Source organism: Danio rerio, chromosome 22, assembly GCF_049306965.1.
Source record: "Danio rerio strain Tuebingen ecotype United States chromosome 22, GRCz12tu, whole genome shotgun sequence".
In the NCBI taxonomy this organism is placed as follows: Eukaryota; Metazoa; Chordata; class Actinopteri; order Cypriniformes; family Danionidae; genus Danio; species Danio rerio.
Window position 1 is genome coordinate 1,883,932 of NC_133197.1, and position 18,356 is coordinate 1,902,287.

Here is an 18,356-nt window from a genome sequence, read left to right on the forward strand (position 1 = left end):
AGCCTTAAATTTATTTTTTTTTATAATTATTTTTTTCTTTTTATATTGTACTTGATTGGATGTTAATATAATGTTGTTATTGCCCTTGTATGCTCTGTGTTCTAAAATTGCAATAAAAAAAAAACAAAAAAGAAAAAAAAAAGTTGTGTGGTGCGATTTTGACCCGCCTCGCCGTGATGACGTCAGCGCTGACGCGTTCATTCAGCGTCGCGTCTTCAGAGCTGAGGTGAGTCGTTGACGCTTTTTCTCGTGTTTACACAACAATAAAACACACTTTACAGTTTATTAAAGCGACAATCTGCGACTAGTTTCTGCATTGAGTTCACCTCTATCTGTGTGTCTGCTGACCAAAACAATACAGCAGGCAGAGAGCAGCTCTGAGAGGACAATATGAGTGTTTGGATTTATCTGAGTAATTTTTGTCCACGATTGTATGAGTAATTTCGCAAAGTATGATATGTGAAGGGGAAAATGGGAATCTGCTGCATCAGATGTATTAACATCGATGCATAAATGATTGAATTGATAGTTTTTATTGCGTTTTTATGTTCTTAAGTTCTTCTGTACAGGTGCTTCTGCTGACAATCTTAATGATTTGTTATGAATGTGTTCGTAGTATATTAACTATAGATCTAAATACACATCAATAGTAAATTAATCAAGATTTCTCTGTTTATTTTTTGAAGCTCTGCCTCCATCAGTGAAAGACAAAGACAGAGTGAGAAGATGAGTGATCCAGAACCCTGCAGAATTAAACAGGAAGAGACTGAAGAACTAATAGGTTTGTGTTCATTCATTACTCTTCAGTAATGAGGATGTACAACAGGTTGTTTAGCACTTCATCGGTTGTACAACGTTTTCATGTTACCTTTGTTTATAATATGTAGCCTATTTAAAGGGTACAGCTCTTATTTTAATTAACATGAAACCGTAAAATTCATTTTTTGCCACGTTTTATTGATAATTGAGAGACATGCATAAGTGTATGAGTTTATAAATAAAGTATTGAGCTGTTTTGAACTTTGACTGTGGCGCACTCGCTCTGCTGCTCCTATCCAGTAACAAACCAGGCTTTTTATGGTGTAATAAAGTGGATGGGATTCACAGCACATCACTTTCTGTGTCTTGTGTGAAAGCTGCTTCTCTCTGAGCCGTGGCTGCAGCTGGAGGGAGAGTGAAACCAGTACACTGAATACTGCTGGGCAGTGTGGCACAACGTAATAATTAATTTTTTTGATAGAAATTGCGATTTTAATTTGCTCAATATTTGTTGTTTGTTTGTTTGTTTGTCTTATTTATAGAGCACATGATGTTGAGCACATGATGTTATATGAGAACAGATGTTGACCAAAGTGCTTTACAAAAAGACCAGCATACAAAATCTATACCTATATATAAAAATTAAGCAAAATATATAAAACAGATTAAAATTAATTAATTACAATCAAAGGCAAGAGACCGAAGGTGATTTTTTAAAAATAATAAGTAAGTAGTGGCAACAATTATGTGACGGCTCTTAAAAATGATCTGTTTTTGTTTGGCGTCTGTGACTTTGAAACCAAAATATTCCCATATTGCCAATACTGTTTTTCTTTGATGTTAATTAATCTATTAATGCTTGGGAAACACAGATGCCATATACAATAATACAAAATATGCCTTCGAAATAATACATACAGTTGAAGTCAGAATTATTAGCCCACCTTTATTTACTTCTTTTTGTAATATTACCCAAATGATGTTGAAGAGATTCAGGACATTTTCACAGTATGTCTGATAATATTTTTTTCTTTTGTAGAAAGTCTTATTTGTTTTATTTCGGCTAGAATGAAAGGAGTTATTATTTTTGTAAACCCAATTTTAGGGACAAAATGATTAGCCCCTTTAAGCTATATTTTGTTTAGATAGTCTACAGAATAAACCATCGTTATACAATAACTAACCTAATTGCCCTAACCTGCCTAGTTAACCTAATTAACCTAGTAAAGCCTTTAAATGTCACTTTAAGCTGTATAGACGTGTCCTGAAGAATATCTAGTCAAATATTATTTATTGTCATCATGACGAAGATAAAATAAATCAGTTATTAGAGATGAGTTATTAAAACTAATATGATTAGAAATGTGTTGAAGAAACTGTATATGGCCCATTTCCAATGATAGGTATGGTTTGGTATGCTTTTATGGCCGTTTCCACTGTCAAAAGTTACCTAAAACCGAACCATACCCCTTTTTGGGTACCCTTTCGAAAGGGTACCTAGCACAACAAAAGGGTACCAAAAGGCGGAGCTGGACGCGCAGCTGAACGCTATTAGTTTACAGAGATATAAGTGCGGGACTGCGACTGACGCCTCCATGGCTGCTGGACCAGTTGGCTACCCGCACTCATTGGATTGTTTCCATATCCCCTGTTCCCATCCCCTGTGTCAATGTTGTGTCTTGCCGGTGTGCTCATGGCAAGATTGGGTAGTGTTTTTCTGCCTGTTTTCACTTTTCCCATACAAGAGCAAGCTGAGAGGGTGTTTTTTTGGCCTAACTCTCCAGATGTATCTTACGTCCCTTTTTTTAGGTTAAATGCTACCTCCTGTGACCTGTCTTCCCCTGATAATTGTGATGTTTATGTATGGTTGGGGGTAGAGATCTGCGCAGGACTAAATTTTGAATCCCGCTCCCGCCCGGACCCGCCAGGTTTTAGCCCGCACCCGACCGCTCCCGCTTATATTAAGCACTTGATGTCCCGCTGCCCGACCTGCCCCGTTTTCTATCCGCCGTGCCCGATCCCGCTAAAGAGCGGGAGGAGAACAAAACCGAAAATCACCCAGTTATACAGTCCAGACAGCCTATAACAAGCTGTCTCTATAAACACACACACACACACACACACACACACACACAGCACCAAGCGCACACACACACACACACACAGACAAAGCTTTCTCTCATTCGCACGCGCGCGCCCTCTAACACACACTCATAAGCACCAAGCACAAACGCACCCCCCCCCCCCCCACACACACACACACACACACACACACACACACACACACACACACACACACACACACACACACACACACACACACACACACACCTACCTCTCATTCGCGCGTGCGCATACATACATACATACATACATACATACACACACACACACACACACACACACACACACACACACTGCAACAAACAAGCTAAACATAGCATCGTGCTATTTCATTTACACACATACATACGCGTGCTCACTCGGGAGTCGGGAACGATATTGCTAGACAGCCCGCTCCCATCCCAAATTAAACCCGTTACCGACCGCTCCCGTGATTTATTCGGAAATTTATACCCACGCTGTAGAAATCTGGTCGGGTCTCTAGTTGGGGGGTCAAATTCACTATACTAAAATGTATGTGACAAATAAAGGCCTGATTTGATTTGATTTGATTTGAGATATGCACTAGCTTGTGCAACAAGCAAGCCAGAATGTAAACAAAGGAAGTGCCATTTTTAAATACACAGCTGCGACATAACATCGCAATACTATATGCATATAATAATGAGCCTGGGTCGACCTGAGTTCAAACAAACAAATGCTAAGAAGAAGAGCATAATCTACCCAGTGCCTCATAGTTTTTTACAAGGCCGTCTTAAGCGCTAGTGGTTTCGCTTTCTTACGTCTATATATTACGTCTATATCGCACGTCTATATTCGAAATAACATAAACGAATAGGATGGCATGTAAACATCCCTGTTCTTGCATGACCAGCATACTCAACTGGCATGTCACCTATTGAGCATGTTTAGGATGGTCTGGATCTGCGTATACAACAGCTTGTTCCAGTTGCAGCCAATATCCAGCAACTTCTCAGCCATTGAAGAGGAGAACAGTCCACAGCCCACAATCCATGACCTGATCGACTCGATGTTAAGGAGATGTGCTGCACTTTAGGAGGCAAATGCTGCCCACAACAGATGCTGACTGGTTTGAAGTCATGAAAAGTGCCGAGTTTATATTATTGAGTGTGTTTGACCACCTGCAAATTTCACCCAAACACTAGGCTTGGGCGGTATCCAAACTTTGAAACCGTCAATCCTCCTCCCTATTTTACCCCGGAATCCGGTATTACCGTGCATAATAAAAAAAAATGACATAAAGCTCAGACAGCGTCACCAAACTGTTGGCTTGTGCCTAAACTATTCAAAAACTGAATACCGTTTATGCAACCTGAGGTTCGCGGTCAGCTGTTTGTCTTGTTCGTGTTAGAGATCTGCGTGGGACACAGATACACACACAAAGAGCGCGAGAGAGACGCACAACACCACACTCTCTCTCCCTCTCTCACACAGACACACACACACAAAGAGAGAGAGAGAGAGAGAGAGTGTGTGTGTGTGTGTGTGTATGTGTTTCCGGAAAAAAGCGCGGGAGCGGTCGGTACAATATTGCTCCTGAGCGAGCGAGCACACACTTATCCACAAAGATGCTGTGTGTGTGTGTGTGCGTGTGCGTCTCTCTTTCTCTCTCATTTACACACACACACACACAGAGAGAGAGAGAATCAAGCGACACACAGACAGCATGCTCGCTTATTAACACTGTTACGAATTAAAATAAAAATCCTTAATCAAAAAGAGATATAACCAAAACGTAACAAAATAACAGGGATTAAAAAAATATATACTCCCCCGCTCTCTCTCTCCCCAAAATATATACCAAAAACACAACCACTGATAATTAACAAGAAAATATGATTTATGATTAAAAAAAAATATGATTCAGCCAAAATAAATGACAATAAACCAAGCTAACTAAATTAGATTAAACTTCCCTAGAAAACAAATAAAATAAAATACAGAAAACTTACCTCCCTACTAACAAACACAAGAGAAAACGAAAATAACAAACCTAACCATAACAACCAAACCTCCCTGCATGCTCCGAGCCCGACAGGGAGACAGATTACCGGGCTTCAATCGCAAAATTAACAACAACACGCTGCATCTCACATAATCCCACAAAGAGATAGAAGATAGAACACTCATCTGATCGCTAGTCTCCACAGAGCACAAACAGGGAATCGAGAGAGAGTGGAGAGCCATTGAACCCTTGTTCTCTGCAGGTTTTTATAGCCGCCGCCAATCCAAGCGCCAATCAAGATCCGTCCCAACGTAATCCGCTGCACCTGCGAATACTTAGAGCGAGAAAGCGAGAGAAAGAGAGAGAGAAACACCAAACACAAGCCTACACTACACTACTCGTAACAACACACACACACACACACACACACTCACTGCAGGTGACTTGGTGCGCAAATCGAAATCCCATCTCACCTCTCTCTCTCTCTCTCTCTCTCTCCTCCACTTTCCCATCATGACAATCACGCATACGTATTTGTAGGCATTAAATAAATAATATGTATTATTTATTACTTGTCACCTATTTAAGTGCATTGTTTTTATGGCGGTATAACGGTATTGAAACTGACACCGTTGCTATTTGTAGATCCCGCGGTATACCATATTACCGTATTACCGCCCAAGCCTACCAAACACACACTCATGCTCTTATTCAGTGTTTTTAGTTCCTTTTAAAATGTGACTTGTTAATTTTCAGATGTGATGGTGAAGGAGGAGAGCGAAGAACTGAGTGAAGATGAGGAGAAACATCATGTCAAAACTGAAACAATATCTCACACAAAAACCGAACAAAGTTTTTTAATGGAAAGAGCAGCTGAGAATGGTTTCATCTGCACTCAGTGTGGAAAGAGTTACAGCCGCAAATGCGCTCTCAAGCTTCACATGAGGATCCACACCGGAGAGAAACCCTTCAAGTGTTCGCACTGCGACATGAGCTTCTTTTGTTCGGGATATCTGAAAACACACGAGATGACCCACACTGGAGAGAGACCGTTCGTGTGCGCGCAGTGTGGGAAGAGTTATAGCCACAAAAACAACCTCAAGCTTCACATGAGGATCCACACTGGGGAGAAACCATTCAAGTGTTCACACTGTGAGAGGAGGTTTAGTAATGCAGGACACCTGAAACATCACAGAATGATTCACACAGGGGAGAAACCGTTCACATGTGCTCAGTGTGGAAAGAGTTTCACACGGCAGTCGTGTTTAGCACAGCATCAGCAGATCCACACTGGGGTGAGTAAGCATGTCTGCTTAATGTGTCAGAAGACTTTTATTAGAGCTGGGAACTTGAGACAACACCAGATGACGCACACTGGAGAGAAACCGTACACGTGTTCACACTGCGACAAGAGCTTCAGCCAGTTTAAAGTGCTGAAAATACATCAGAGGACTCACACTGGAGAGAAACCGTTCACATGTACTCAGTGTGGGAAGAGCTTCACACAATCTTCACACCTTAATCGACACATGCTGATCCACACCGGAGAGAAAACGCACATATGTGATCAGTGCAGCAAGACATTTTTGAGGCCTTGCGAGCTGAAGAGACATCTTAAAGTTCATACAAAGAAATCTTACTCTGTAAAAAAGCAACTAAGTCCTTCCTGAAAACTCGCCAGACATCAGATTCAATGCTTAAAGGTATGTTAATCAATTCAAATCATTTGTGTAAAGGTCACATGTTCAGCTCAATTGACCCTTCGCAAAGCCACACCCAGGGCGGGTGCATCCATAGAGGTGACCTAGGCGGCCGCCGAGGGCGGCAGAATAGAGAGGGCGGCATCCGAACACTTCCCGCACCACCCGCGACCACAGTTATACCCGCGCCTAGGGTGGCAGAGAGGGCGGCATCCGAATATCTCCCGCACCACCTGCGTCCGCAGTTATATCCGCGCCTAGGACGGCAGAATAGAGAGGGCGACATCCGAACATCTCCCGCACCACCTGCGTCCGCAGTTATATCCGCGCCTAGGACGGCAGAATAGAGAGGGCGACATCCGAACATCTCCCGCACCACCTGCGTCCGCAGTTATACCCGCGCCTAGGGCGGCAGAATAGAGAGGGCGACATCCGAACATCTCCCGCACCACCTGCATCCGCAGTTATACCCGCGCCAAGGGCAGCAGAATACGTTCTTAGCTTTGATAACCGGTCATTTTTGTTTTCACTTTCGTTTGAGGGCGGTGTGATCGTCCTTTGCCTAGGACGGCAGTTCAGCTTGCTCCGGCCCTGGCCACACCCAAAAACCACCACCCACCAATCGTGGCTTAGCAACCGTAGCTACGCGCAGGGGCTCTGTCAAGCTTTCCAGCGAGGGAAACAGGCCAAAGCGTTGTGCTTATTATGGATTGTGCAAATCTAATACCCAGTATCCTAAAAGTTTAGACTGGATGGTGGAATTTTTACCCTTTTCAGAACCAAAAACCCAAGAGGAGAAACGCCAGCGTGGATGAAGCCGTGTGAGGGGCGCTGAAGAAGCGGAGATAAGTTGGTTTTGTTTTGATATTCCAGACACTTTCAGTGATCGACCGACGACAATAACTCACACACCCCTTACCCTAAACAGATCTAAACTGTGTTACAAAAACACAAAGCCGCTTATGTTTCACTTATGTCTCAGGGCTCAACAATAAGGACTGCCCGATGGCCCGGGGCCAGCATGAGAGATGTTCGGTACAGTGGAGAGAATCGTTACTGGCCCGATCAGGCCAGTGCTGCCTTGTCATCAAATTTTTATTTGCCTGCTACTATCAATTGTATGCAAAATTAGAAGTCTTAGAACCGAGAAACAATTTGTGCTTTTAAGTCTCAGAATGCTACGTTTTCTGTAAAGTCGTAAACCCCATATTGCTTTTTGGTTCCTTTTATCTGATTGGTTGTTGTGAGCACGTTATTTTTTTTTTTTCCACAACCTGGTAAAAACCAGAACAGTGAAGAGATGACAGCATCAAATTATGAGGCTAAAAGAAAAAGTCTGTTTCCAACGATGTGGAAAAAGATATTTACATGGGGACAACACAACGAAAAAAACGAAGTGATGTTTTGCATAATTTTCCATCACTTTTAAGTCAGCCACTTTTTGTTTAGCAATGAAATACCTGCACATTTTCTAGATTCAAAGGCATTATTTTTGACACATTATTTAAAATATGTGGCTAAAAAAAATAGCTATTTTTTATTTATTTATTTTGGTGGGGCAGGTAAAAATCTGAACTGCTGGTCCAGTCGGGCCAGTAGAAAATGTCCTTAGTGTTGAACCCTGTGTCTTATTCCTTTTTTTTCTCTTGATATTATGAGCACTGCTCCGTTTAAGCCTTCGCAATATTAACGTAGTCATGCTAATAGCGAATAGGTCATAATGACATGAGTTATTGATCCGGCGGATACAAATCTGTTGCTAACTTTACTGAACTTCTTATCTCCATCTATTTCAAGCTACGAATATTTGAAATTACAAATCAACAGAACAAAACCGAGAGATGATCACAAACTGAGCACTTGCGATCAATATACTTTACCCCCAGCTGTTCCTCAGTCATTTATAAAGAGCAAACATGCTGACAGTAATATCTACTGTACATTGTTATTGGTCAAAGATGCTAATATTCAGCACAAGTCCATCAGTTTCCCCTTTCTGGCTGCTCTTTCTATGATTGACCTATGTAGAAGCTCTGTCCATGCGTGTTTCTTCGTCGGTGAGTAACGCTGTATTTCATTGCAACAATTAATCTATCAGGCTTTTTGGCTAACAATAGAGAAATCTCGGTTTCATTAGTTATTATTCGATTATTTTTAAATTTCTCCTCTCCTGCTGAGCTGTTGAATGGTTAGCGTATGAGGCTAATCAATTTTGATTGAATTATTCTCTAATCTGTTGCCTATTATGTGGTGAATATACCCCTGTCATGCATACTGCACTCCTTTTTTTTATTTGGCTTTCTTGGATATCTCACCTGTTCACCAAAAATGCCGAATTATATCCCTGGCAATGTCTGACACCGGCGCACACACATTGTAAAAGCCATGCCAGGCACGAAAGCTTGACAGGCTTGGCAACAGTAACTAAGGAGGGCGGGGCTTAGCGAAGGATCAAATACAATTAGCATGTGTTTCATAATTATACAAAGAGGAAAGCGGGTGTTTCCAGTCATCAAGCCCTTCAGTTCCACTCGAGGTCTCCATGACCTCTGACCTAGTTTCTCGCCTCCTGAAAATAGAGTGACAAAGAGACCGGCAAACACACTGAACATTCTTATATTAAGCAATGTGCTAACTGCATTCATTATTCAGTAATCATATTAATAAAGTTATGAGAAAGGATAAATGTTGATCCATGCTGGGATGGATTGGAAGGCAGAAATCCGAATTCATCAGTACACAAATTGTACTAAATCTGATACCTTAAAATAGTTAGCATTCATATCTTAAATGTCCTATTGTTCTGTTTGATCCCCTTGAGGAGAACCACCCCATGACAATCTTTGTACTTTTATTTTGGAGTGCAGATTGAGTTTTATTCATATAATTTTTAAAACTGAAACTGAAACTAAATAGTTTTCGTTTGTCATTTTTATAACTATGTTACTATTTTCCCAAGTGTAAGAAAATATCAGCGTTTGGTAAACACTGTCAGTATCACCTTTGTTTGAAATGACCTGATCTGATCCTGTTTATATGACATATCTAGCCATGACAACAGCTCTCGGATGAGTTTTGAAGAACGAAACGATGGATCGTGTCAACAACTAAATCCAGCTAGTTAAGTAATCTACGTACGAAGAACAGACCCCAGTGTGTTTCACATATGCAAACAAACACTTTGTGAAGTTTATTCATAAACTATTTTCAAGAGGAGCACGTGATTATGATTGAACACGGCTGGTTCTTCATTAGCATGCACGATCCACCAATCAGGCCATTCCTAACCCACTATACAGAGTCAGGGTTTTTTCACTACAGTCATCTTCGATTTGAAGAATCCCCCCTTCCACCCCTACCTTTTCACCTTTCCCTCCATAGGGCAGCACGGTGGCCCAGTGACTAGCACTGTCGCCTCACAGCAAGAACGTCACCGGTTCTAGTCCTTCAACAGGCCGGTGGTCGTTTCTGTGTGTAGTTTGCATGTTCTTCCCGTGCTTGCGTGGGTTTTCCCCGGGTCCTCCAGTTTCCCCCACAGTCCAAAAACATGCACAACAAGTAAATTGATAAATCTAAATTTGCAATACAGGTAATCTCTCATAATGCAGCATATCTTTTATTAGCATTCAATTTTTAGTCATCAGCTCATATCAAGGGGAAGTTGTCGAGATCTACCTGAGCTCAAGGCTCCCCTCTCTTCCTCCAAACGGGAGGGAGCCCAGGGCTCAAGAACCTTCGAGCTCAGGGCTCTCTCCCGGGACAGCATGCCAAACTTGCTTATAATCAATCATCAGCTAAGTGTGAACTCTTGAAATGGCTAATATGTACTGAATAAGTGTGAGAGACCATATGCGGCATCCTATGCCGAGTTCACGTGTGATTATTTTATTTTGTGTCCTGATTTTTCTCGTCTGAAGCTATGAAGTGAGTTTGGTGTAAAAATGTGTTGTTATGTGGAGTAGTGTCATGTGTTTAGTATTTACAACTCGATACTGGAAATCAACTGGCGCATTAAATGTTTTTGTTTATTAAACTGTTATTTTAATTTTTTTTAAATGTGATTATATTAGTAATTTCATTAAACTTGATATATGCGACAGCAAAATTAGTATTACGTGTTTATTTTTTTCTATTTTTATTTTCAAAAAAGTGAATTTCTAAGTGTTTAAGTGCCTAATAAATAGTATTTCACCTCACACATTGATGTTTGTCTACATTAGCGATTGTTTTGACTTGTCGGCAGTCAAGTATTAAATATTGGCATGTTTTTTTTATGTAATTATTTTTATTGCAATTTTAGAACAGAACATACAAGGGTAATAACAACATTATATTAACATCCAATCAAATACAATATTAGAAGAAAATAAAAAAAATACATTTATTCACAAAACAAAATTTAAGGCTTTAAAATAATTTACAGTTTCTTTTATCGCGCGTAATGACCTATTTCTATTTTAATGTGGGTAAAATTAGTTTTTTTTTGCTGATTTACATTTATGAATAAAAAATTCCATTTAAAATGAGCAAATTAACATTATGCCAAATTTTGAAGTCGACTGCATTCGCATAAAAATAAACATCTTTTTCTTTGAGTTCCAATCCAATATTTGTACTCTGCTTAACAAAAAAAGAAAAGATCTCACCAAAACCTTTGTGTATAAATACAATCATAAAATGAATGAAAGCACATTTCACATCAACATCTATCCTGTTTACAGGATAAATACGTTGAACAATTTTAAATGACACCTCTCTAATTATATTTGTTAAACAAAAACGTCTGGAAATCTTAAAAGTCTTGTTCCAGTTAACATCTTGAAATTGAGACCTCAAATAACCAATGGCTGAAGGAACATTGACAATCCGGCAAGTCATTCTAAGATAATTATTATTACATTTTTTCTTTTATATTCATGCCTTCCAACTAAAATATACATTTGTATTTTGAACTATAGCATTTACTAATAATTTCTTAAGCTCAGAGGTAATACCATTAATTACCATCATATACTCTTTAACAGGTATATATAAAGGGAAAGTTTTTCTAGAAACTCTAAATAGGTAAGCGCATGAGCATTATATTTTAAAAGTTGTGCACTGCAAAAAAAATGCTTTTCTTAATTAGATTTTCTGTCTTGTTTCTAGTCCAAATATCTACAAATTCTTAAATCAAGAAGCATTTAGATAAACAAAACATATTGTCTTGTTTTAAGAAATAATATGCCAAAATGTAGTGAGTTTTTCCTTAAAACAAGCAAAATAATGTTGTTTTTTGGTTTGTGATAATCTATTCGGTGTGTAATTGATCTATTATTCCAAATTAAACTTTTGTGAGGGGACAAATTGTGTTTGTATATAATCATCCATGATAGCAATGCCTGTTTGTGAAAATTAGAAAGTTTTATGGGAAGCTTACTAATATTAAAATTGCAATTAAGAAATTCAATGCCACCTACTGTTTCAAAAATAATATTAGGTTAAATTTTTTGAGCCCACTATTGTTGACTCAATATTGAATATTGTTTTGTGTCCACTTAATTTTAAAAATAGTGTTAGATATTTCAAAGTCTTGATTAAACGGAGATCCTCCGTTGCGCCCGCCTCGCCGTGATGACGTCAGCGCTGACGCGTTCATTCAGCGTCGAGTCTTCAGAGCTGAGGTGAGTCGTTGACGCTTTTTCTCGTGTTTACACAACAATAAAACACACTTTACAGTTTATTAAAGCGACAATCTGCGACTAGTTTGTGAAGGGTGTAATGGGAAACGTTAAATTAATAGCTTGTTCAGCTGTTTATTTTCTCATTTATTTTTCTGTACAAACGTGCTACCGCTAACGACCTGAGTTATATTTTATGGATACTTGAATGGTATTTTTTAGCAGATATTGATGTAAATACAAGGGATTCCATGTTTACAATGTAGTTAGTTTATCCTACAACCGTTTTATAATGAGCTGATTCTTAATGGCTGATTAATGAGTGTTTATAGTCTGGGCTCATCAATATTGTCAGAGCTGCTGAAATCCTCTCATGTCAGTAGTTCCTGAGTTTACCTCATTCATTATATACTAATGTCTAAAGATCTACAAGTTGCCACATTAAAGGTGCAATATGTGATTGTGCTGGTTGAAAGATTCTTCACATCCCAGTAGTAATATTACTACTAGTTAATAATCATTGTATGCATAAAGTATAACACTTTGCTTGCTACACAACTGAAAACATGCTAGATATAATATACTTTTTCAAAAAATGTTTGAATGTTTCGAATTGGAGATTTACATCAAGTTTTACATGATTTAATACATTAAATGTTATTGGTGTCAGCTGACTAGAGCAAATCACATATTGTATCACTTACAAGATATAACATCATATGTTTGCTTTCCTAAATCAGTGTAAATGAATCAGATTTCCCTGTTTGTTCTCCTGAAGCTCTGCTGCCATCAGTGAAAGACAAAGACAGAGTTTATTGAAGGACAGTGAGAAGATGAGTGATACAGAACCCTGCAGAATTAAACAGGAAGAGACTGAAGAACTAATAGGTTTGTGTTCATTCATTACTCTTCAACAACGAGGATGAAAAACAATGAGGTTATTAATATTTAAACACTTCATCAGATTTACTAATTCAAATATTATCTTACATTTCATCTTAACAATATTATGTGTTTAGAACATTGGAAAATGAACTGAAATTAACTTTACGGCTCAGATAAATTTTTGGTAGTACTTTAAAATAATGGTCCACTAGTTAATGTCAATTAATGCGTTTTTATTACAGGAACAAACAATAAGCAATACATTTACCATGGTATTTATTGAACTTTATTAATGTTAATCATAGTCAACTGGACTGACACATTTTCAGTATATACTAGAACTTATATGTTAAGCTGCTTTGACACAGTATACATTGTGAAAACGAATGGTTTCCTACATTCATTCTTCCATGGCGGCCCGCCACGCCAAAATTCATCCCGCCACGGCTACATTACAGCTTCCCATTCAAAACACTTTATTTTTTTAATAGTGTGTAATAATCGCACCAAAACATGTTAAGGGTAAGTGAATTATAACAGCGCAAACTTTTCTTTAACCGTAATAGTGCTGTGCGTCATTTGTTTACCCTTTAAGGTTACGTACTGACTGGCTGACTGACAGGTGCGTGATGCGTGAGGCCAGAAAACACGACGCATAGCCGTTTCACTTTAATTCAGGACGCATTAATATCGCTCTGTAGGTCTATTAGAGACATTCATAAATATTCCTAGCAAATCTAATAAATGCTGGAGACATAAATGTACTAAATCACACTTCAGCAGCGTTTATTTGAGAGCGCACAAGAAGATCTGCGCGCTTTTGTCCCGGCTTATATTTGAGGGGGCGTGCAAGAAGTTTTGTGCACGAGCAGAGGAAATCAGCGCCCCCCAGAGCACAGAGATTCGCATGCTGTAGGCTATTACATAAATGCGATATCGACTTGTAATACTGCGCTCACAACATTTGTCATTGAAATAACGTCACAGGTAGTTGGTAAATCTGTGTAAAAAAAGGCCTGCCGCCGAAAGTTAACCACCCCCTTGTGCTCCATCATGCTAACATCACAACTCAGAAGACACCTTTTCACCTCAGTGTGAAATCTCATCGCTATTTAATCTCACAAGATCTTTCGACTTGAGATCTCGTCACACCCTTATGGCCCTATCCTACACCCGCCGTAATAAGACGTGTATGGCGTGATTTGTTCCTATTTCCATACCAGCGCAACCTTAGGCCCCGTTTACACTAATGCGTTTTAGTTTGAAAACGCATAAGTTTTGCTACCGTTACGCCAACCGTCCACACTACTCCGGAGTTCTCGAGCGCTGAAAACGGAGCGTTTCGAAAACGCTGGAGAGGCCGTTTTCATTCTGAAATGCTGCTGCTCCGTCTCAGTGTGGATGATGGAAAACGGAGACATCTGAAAACGGAGGCGGGGCTGCTGACATTCGCCTCTCTGATTGGGGCTTTTCCTGAATATTAAGTAGCCCACACACAGTTCAGTCCTGCATTTTCTCCGTGAAAGTTCAGACTTCGCATGTTTGATCAAGGCTGCAGTCTCCCCCTTCTCAGTTTGATATGGAAAACAGACTATACCGAGGACACGGGTAAATCTTCAAAGGGAACAGTGTACTTTATAACTTCATTCACATCACCCTGGCTACGTTGTTTCACTTTCTCAACAATAAATTGTATACATGATTTAAGGAACTGCCTATTTTTATTTTAATATTAACAACTAAACAGACAGCAGAAATGTTGAGGCGCCGTGCTGCATGAGCGTCATCTTCACTGTGTGGATATTTATAACAAAACGGAGCCGATAACAACTGCCTCCTTTCAATTTCAGTGAAAATACGAAACACACCCTCTCTTCTGCTGAATATCAGTTTAATAATCAATAATGGCCATTATAAAAGTATAACATACAATAAGTTTATACATTATAGGAAATAAAGGCAAGCGATCAGTCAATATACAGAATACGTGGTTTCATCAATCATTAACTTATCTTTGCGCTCAGCCAAAACACGTTACCTGAGAACAAGTAAGATTCTAATGACCAAAGTCAGGGAATATGTCGTTAGATAAAGACAACAAGATGAATGAAATATCCCGTTTAATAAATATAGTGAGATATTAGATCCAGCGGTAGATGCTTGATGAGAAGTCCGACTAGCAGAGCTCTCATCTGGGTAGATGAGCTGCAGCGCTTGCCAGAGAGTGTGTGTGTGGTCACGTGATGTGCGTTTTCAGCGTTTTGGTGTGGACGGAGAGCAGTTCAGAATTCTGGGTAAAACGCGAGTGTGGACGCGGATCGTTTTCATTCTACAACGCCGTTTTAAAACTAAAACGCACTAGTGTAAACGGGGCCTTAATTTTCACGTTTTGCGCCACGTTGTTTAAATAGCAAATGGGGATACTCAGTTCGGTTAATTTTGCCAACCAACAACCACCGCTCTTTAATCGAATATTAACCGTTAACTGGTCAAATTAATATTAAATTACTATTTAATTATATAAATAATTGACGTGTCTATTTTGTGTGACGTATTAAATATTGAGTTTTAAAATACTGATTTATTTTAATTTTCAGATGTGATGGTGAAGAAGGAAGAACTGGGTGAAGATGAGGAGAAGCATCATGTCAAAAGTGAAGAAGAAACTCACATAAAGATCGAGCATAGCTTTTCAGCGGAAAGAAAAGCTGTAAACGGTATCACCTGCACTCAGTGTGGAAAGAGTTTCAATCAGAAAAACAATCTCACTATTCACATGAGGATCCACACTGGAGAGAAACCGTACACATGCACGCAGTGCGGGAAGAGCTTCAGACACTCGACATCGTTTAATAAACACATGATGATCCACAATGAAGAGAATCCACATGAATGCGATCAGTGTGGCAAAACATTTCCAAATAACTTCGAGCTGAGGAAACATTTTAGAGTTCAAACAAACGAGAAGCCTTATTCGTGTTGTGTGTGTGGAAAGAGTTTTACACGACAGTCGCATTTGAGGAAACATCAGAAGATCCACACTGGCGTGAGACGGCATATGTGCTTCGAGTGTGGGAAGAGTTTTATTAGAGCTGCAGACTTGAGACGACACCAGATGATCCACACTGGAGAGAAGCCGTACGTGTGTTCACACTGCGGCAAGAGCTTCAGACATTCAGCACATGTGAAAACACACGAGAGGATTCACACTGGAGAGAAACCGTACTCATGTAGTGTTTGTGGGAAGAGTTTCAGACGCTCATCAAATCTTAATGAACACAAGATAATCCACACCGGAAAGAAAACGCACAAATGTGATCAGTGCGGCAAAACTTTTTTGAGGCCTTGCGAGCTGAAGGAACACGCTAGAGTTCATACAATGGAGAGGCCTTATTCATGCTCTGACTGTGGAAAGAGTTTTAAAAATGTGTCATATTTAAATAAACATCTGAAGCTCCACACTGGCCTGAGAAAGCATGAGTGCTTTGAGTGTAAAGAGACTTTCATTTATTCTGCAAGCCTGAAACGACACCAGAGGACTCACACCGGAGGGAAACCGTACACATGTACTCAGTGTGGGAAGAGTTTCATACAATCATCGCACCTTAACAAACACATGAAGATCAACACTAGAGAGAAAACACATATGTCATCATAACATAACGCAACACTTTCCTTTAAGGGTATTTAAGTAGCACATTTATCTATTAGGTGACAGGACGACTGGTTGCCATCATTCATTCATTTTCTGCCGCTTTTCCGGGGCCGGGTCGCGGGGGTAGCAGTCTTAGGAGAGAACCCCAGACTTCCCTCTCCCTAGCCACTTCCTCCAGCTCTTCCGGTGGGATCATGAGGCAATCCCAGGCCAGCCGAGAGACATAGTCCCTCCAGCATGTCTTGAGTCTTCACTGAGGCCTCCTCCCAGTGGGACATGCCTGAACACCTTCCCAGGTAGGCGTCCAGGAGGAATCCGAAACAGATGCCTGAGCCACTTCAGCTGACTTCTCTCGATGTGGAGGAGCTGCAGCTCCACTCCGAGCTCATCCCGGGTATCAGAGCTCCTCACTCTACCCATAAGAGTGCGCCCTGCCACCCTGCGAAGGAAACTCATTTCGGCCGCTTGTATTGGAGATCTTGTCCTTTCGGTCATGACCCAAAGCTCATGATCCTTGGTGTAAGTAGGAATGTAGATTGAGCGGTAAATCGAGAACTTTGCCTTTCGGCTTAGCTCCTTCTTTACTACAACGGACCGGTACATCGGCCGCATTACTGCTGTCGCTGCACAAATCTGCCTGTCAATCTCACGCTCCATTCTTCCCTCACTCGTGAACAAAACCAAGAGATACTTGAACTCTTCCACCTGGGGTAAGGACTTTCCTCCAACCTGGAGATGGCAAACCACCTTTTCCCAGTGGAGCACCATGGCCTCGGACTTGGAGGTGCTGATTCTCATCCTAGTCGCGTCACACTCTGCAGCAAACTGCCCGAGTGCATGCTGAAGGTCCATCTTCGATTAAGCCAACAGAACAAAATCGTCTGCGGATAACAGAGATGAAATCCTGTGGTCCCCGAACCAGACTCCCTCCATCCCAAGGCTGCATGTTGAAATTCTGTCCATAAAAATTATGAACAGAATTGGTGACAAGGGGCTGCCCTGTCGGAGTCCAACATGCACTGGAAACAAGTCTGACTTATTGCCGGCAATGAGAACCAGACTCCTACTCTGTTCAAACAGGGATGAGACGGCCCTTAGCAGAGCGCCTCTGACCCCATACTCCCCGAGCACCCAAAAATGGATTGCAATCCAGCGAAAGATAAATGCGGTACAGGGATATTCTTCTCCAGAGCACCTAAGCACACAGCTAAAATAACAAAGGAGTGGTTTCACAACAAGTTCTAGAATGGCCCAGCCAGAACCCTGACTCAAACCCAATTGAGCATCTCTGGAGAGACCTGAAAATGGCTGTCTACCAACATATATCATCTTACCTGCCAGAACTGGTGACGATCTGCAAGGAGGAATGGCAGAGGATCCCCAAATCCAGGTGTGAAAAACTTGTTGCATCTTTCTCAAAAGACTCATGGCTGTATTAGATCGAAAGGGGGCTTCTACTAAATACTGAGCAAAGGCTCTGAATACTGAGGACCATGTAATATTTCAGTTTTTCTTTTTTTAAATAAATCTGCACAAATGTCAACAATCCTGTGTTTTTCTGTCAGTACGGGCTTCTGTGTGGACATTAATGAGGGGAAAAAATGAAC

The 18,356-nt window shown here is 40.4% G+C and overlaps 2 protein-coding genes across 3 annotated transcripts in view; both read left to right on the forward strand.

Annotated features, from left to right (window-relative positions):
• Positions 1-175: 175 nt before the first annotated feature.
• Positions 176-18,311, forward strand: si:ch211-255f4.6. 2 transcript variants are annotated; one of them, XM_073936263.1, is made up of 6 exons: positions 176-226; positions 687-781; positions 5,606-6,516; positions 12,136-12,212; positions 12,988-13,097; positions 15,692-18,295. In XM_073936263.1, exons 1-6 carry the CDS (start codon positions 177-179, stop codon positions 16,750-16,752), a joined length of 2,304 nt encoding a protein of 767 aa, XP_073792364.1. In that variant the 5' UTR covers position 176; the 3' UTR covers positions 16,753-18,295. The 2 variants fall into 2 exon arrangements, with proteins under 2 accessions (XP_073792364.1, NP_001410476.1); NM_001423547.1 differs by lacking the exons at positions 176-226; positions 687-781; positions 5,606-6,516 and having other exon boundaries at positions 12,160-12,212; positions 15,692-18,311.
• The window catches only part of znf1154 (zinc finger protein 1154), a 12,117-nt gene continuing 10,506 nt past the window's right edge, over positions 16,746-18,356 (forward strand). The window contains exon 1 of the mRNA XM_073936154.1: positions 16,746-18,139. The gene's annotated coding sequence lies outside the window, so the exon portion shown is untranslated. The remainder of the gene's footprint in view (positions 18,140-18,356) is intronic.